This window comes from Cupressus sempervirens, chromosome 9 (genome assembly GCF_028749045.1).
Source record: "Cupressus sempervirens isolate cs-2001-9-10 chromosome 9, ASM2874904v1, whole genome shotgun sequence".
NCBI classification, from domain to species: Eukaryota; Viridiplantae; Streptophyta; class Pinopsida; order Cupressales; family Cupressaceae; genus Cupressus; species Cupressus sempervirens.
Window position 1 is genome coordinate 781,871,344 of NC_143126.1, and position 3,201 is coordinate 781,874,544.

Sequence of the window (3,201 nt, forward strand, 5' to 3'; positions counted from 1 at the left end):
GCTGCTTGGGTTTGTGCGCCTCAATCAGCTTCTATGATTTCCCCTCAATCTCTTTGTTTCTCTTGCAACCCTGAAGACCAGAATGTAGTCTCGATCAATGGAGATAAGGGCATATGCACCGAGTTGTGGTGCCAAAAAGGTGACAAGCCTTTTTTTTTTTCATTTTTCAATAGAGCGCACACGCTATTGTGCATACGCACTATGGTTTGGGTTACCCAAACCATAGTGCATACGCGCTATAGTGCGTACGCACAATAGCACGTACGCACAATTAAAAAGGAATTTTTTTTATAAATGATGGGTTGCACACCCACGGCCCATCATATTAACAGTGATTTTTACTGTTTATAAGGGCAACGCGCACGCGAGTTGGAAAACAATTCATTTTCAACATCCCTTGCCAATATGCCTCCTCGCCGACAAAATCCAAGATCACCAGCACGCCGACGCCGACGCCGTATGTAATCTAAACTTGACTTTGCATTATTTTATATGTTTTTCATATTGTTTTATAGGGTTTTTACAATTTTTATTTAGATTTGTTTATTCATTTTCTTTATCAGGAAATGTCCATAATCAACCGGCAAATCCACAAAACCCTCCTGAAGAACAACAAATTCCACAACCCGAACCAATTCCAAGACCTCCACCAGGCACACAAGAAAATATATTAAATGAAATTGAGATAGGCAAAATTGAATTAGAAGGACTCATTGGTCGGTTGAAACAAGCTGGACAAACCAATCCAATGAAGGCTCAATTGGCATCATCCCTTGAATCCATTAAGACCCAGATAGCCTCAGTTACTGGTCAGTTAGATGTTTGGCGGGTTAAGAGGGAAGAACAAAAAAGATTTTATGCAAATAAATTGTCATATGAAGATGTTAAAAAAAAAGAAATACCAAAAGGTTCAATATGTGCATTATTTAAAAAACCCGGTGAGAAAAATACTGTTAGAGAGGGTACTAAACGGTTCCCCATCCATTGGTGTATACATGATGCTATGAGAAATCATTTTTGGGATAGATGGTGGATGGTTTTTGATGCCCCTCCTTGCAACAATCACGAGGTCCCAATGTATTTTTATAAGAAATTGTATTGTGAGTTTGTCCTTGGGGAGATCCCCAATTATTTTGATCTATTAGACTCCTAGGGTAGAGGTGGGGGGTCATCATTCGAGAGGTCGGGAGCACGTCGTGACCCTAATGTAGTTAGGGCACCTATGGTCAAGCCACAGCATAAGCATGTGACTATTCCTTCAGTTGTGAAGGAACATGTAGAGGCCAGCACTCTAGGGACCATTAATGCTTTGACGCAGACCCTCATCCATTCCACGGGCCCATTAGTTGAGGGGGAGCCTTCTGTGCATCGTGGTCACATGTGCACTTCATGCGGATCCCTATGCACATTTGGCACTCATGCTGGAGATGCTGTGGATGATGGGCTCGTCACTGATCAGTTCTTGAACGAAACATTTGGCATTGACACACAGGTAAATTACAATTATAATTTACTAATTTGATCACATTTCATATGTATAGTGAATGATTAATTAATTAGCATCTATTGACATTGTTCAAAATTCAGGGTCAGAGTGTTGTCGAGCCTAGCAGCGATGCTCCGGCCCCATTTTTTGTCCCCTCCACGAGTCCAGAGGTATGTATCGATTTAATCATTTAAATTAATACATATATTTATTAAGTTATCATATTAAGGATTGACAAAAAAAATTATGCATGTGCATCAGTTCTCCACAGGACCCTCAACCTTTAGTATGGACTCAGAGCATAGACATCGTACGAACTTCGTACAGGTACAGTTGTTTCATGTTAATTTAATTCATTTGATTATATTTGTTTCATGTTTCATGTTACATGTAATGTGTATTGTATGACATGCAGCTCATGACGTCGAACACACCTCCTCATCTCCGACAGTCTGTTGATCATGGAGTGGCCGCAGCTATGGCTAGCTCATAGCCATTGACTGAGGTATGAAAGAATTTTCTCTGTTTTAGTTGTTGTTTATAATAGTTAGTCTCAAAATTTCTAATGTTATTTATAAGTGATTATATTTATTGAATTTTTGTAGGGTCTCATCACGCCTGATCGTCCACGAGCCTTCAAGGTGGACGTACAGAGTGACTATTTGATGGCGGTAAGAAAATAATTGATTTTGTGTGTACATATATTTGATTTCAACGTATAATAAATATTGATTCATATCTACTTTGTTTGTATCAGCTCGAGTTGGAGAAGAGCCTCAACAAGAGGACGAGCGAGCGTGTCAGGAGGACCCTATCATCTCCACCATCTCCCTCGACACGACGACAGAAGACGTTGAGAGATTTGTTTCCTTCCCCTCGTGGGAAGGAAAAGATATAGTTGATCTAGACATATATATATAGGCATTGTTGGACATATTCGATACACATTTGATGTATATGACATTTTATATTTGATGTATGACATTTATTTGATGTATGACATTATTCGACTTATGACATTATTGGTTAATATATGATATGTTTGTTCATATGCGACATTATTGGTTATCATAATATATTATGTGTTTGTTAATGTACATGACATTATTGGTTATCATTTTATATTATATGTTTGTTCATGTATGACATTAAATAAGATATGTTCGTGTATGACATTAAATTAGATATGTGCATGTATGACATTAAATTAGATATGTTTATGTATGACATTAAATTCAATACCTAATATGTTCGAAACTTTGATAGAATATTGAGTAACAATAAAATTTATCACTGTTTAAGCATAAGTTAATCATTTGCAATATGTCATCGTCATATGATTTATGATCTTGTTCATGCTTAAAGTTTTCCTTCTCTATCATTTGTTTATCAAGTTTAATTCAATACCTAATTAGTTTGAATTTTTGATACAATATTGATTAGCAATAAACTTTATCAGTCAAGATCGATTAGGACCTCCTGGCAATAAACTTTATCAGGCAATATTCGTGGACCTCCAGGCAATCGGTCACCTAAATGAGAACCTTGAGATTTATTAGGAACTCCATGAAAGAAATCAGTAGCTTGAGAAGCTCTCCATTTGTTAAGCTTCAATACATAACCACCATTCTTTATCATCAATTAAAAAATGTCAGAGATAGTAGAGAAAAGATGGATTATTTGCAAAAAAAGTCATTTTAAATATCATAAATGTA

The 3,201-nt window shown here is 36.8% G+C and overlaps 1 protein-coding gene across 2 annotated transcripts; it reads left to right on the top strand.

Annotated features, from left to right (window-relative positions):
• Positions 1-310: 310 nt before the first annotated feature.
• LOC149541050 (uncharacterized) lies at positions 311-1,775 on the top strand. Of its 2 annotated transcripts, XR_016356061.1 has the most exons (3): positions 311-457; positions 564-1,656; positions 1,748-1,775. XR_016356061.1 is itself a non-coding variant. In XM_089799788.1 (2 exons), exons 1-2 carry the CDS (start codon positions 406-408, stop codon positions 1,151-1,153), a joined length of 642 nt encoding a protein of 213 aa, XP_089655914.1. In that variant the 5' UTR covers positions 311-405; the 3' UTR covers positions 1,154-1,708. The 2 variants fall into 2 exon arrangements, 1 of the variants encoding a protein (XP_089655914.1); XM_089799788.1 differs by lacking the exon at positions 1,748-1,775 and having other exon boundaries at positions 564-1,708.
• The last annotated feature ends 1,426 nt before the right edge of the window (positions 1,776-3,201 follow it).

Bases quoted from the DNA above. Each gene is read 5' to 3' on its own strand.
- LOC149541050 (XM_089799788.1), top strand. From the start codon at position 406: ATGCCTCCTCGCCGACAAAATCCAAGATCACCAGCACGCCGACGCCGA. The intron at 458-563 runs GTATGTAATCTA...TTTCTTTATCAG, and splicing joins AGCACGCCGACGCCGACGCC to GAAATGTCCATAATCAACCG.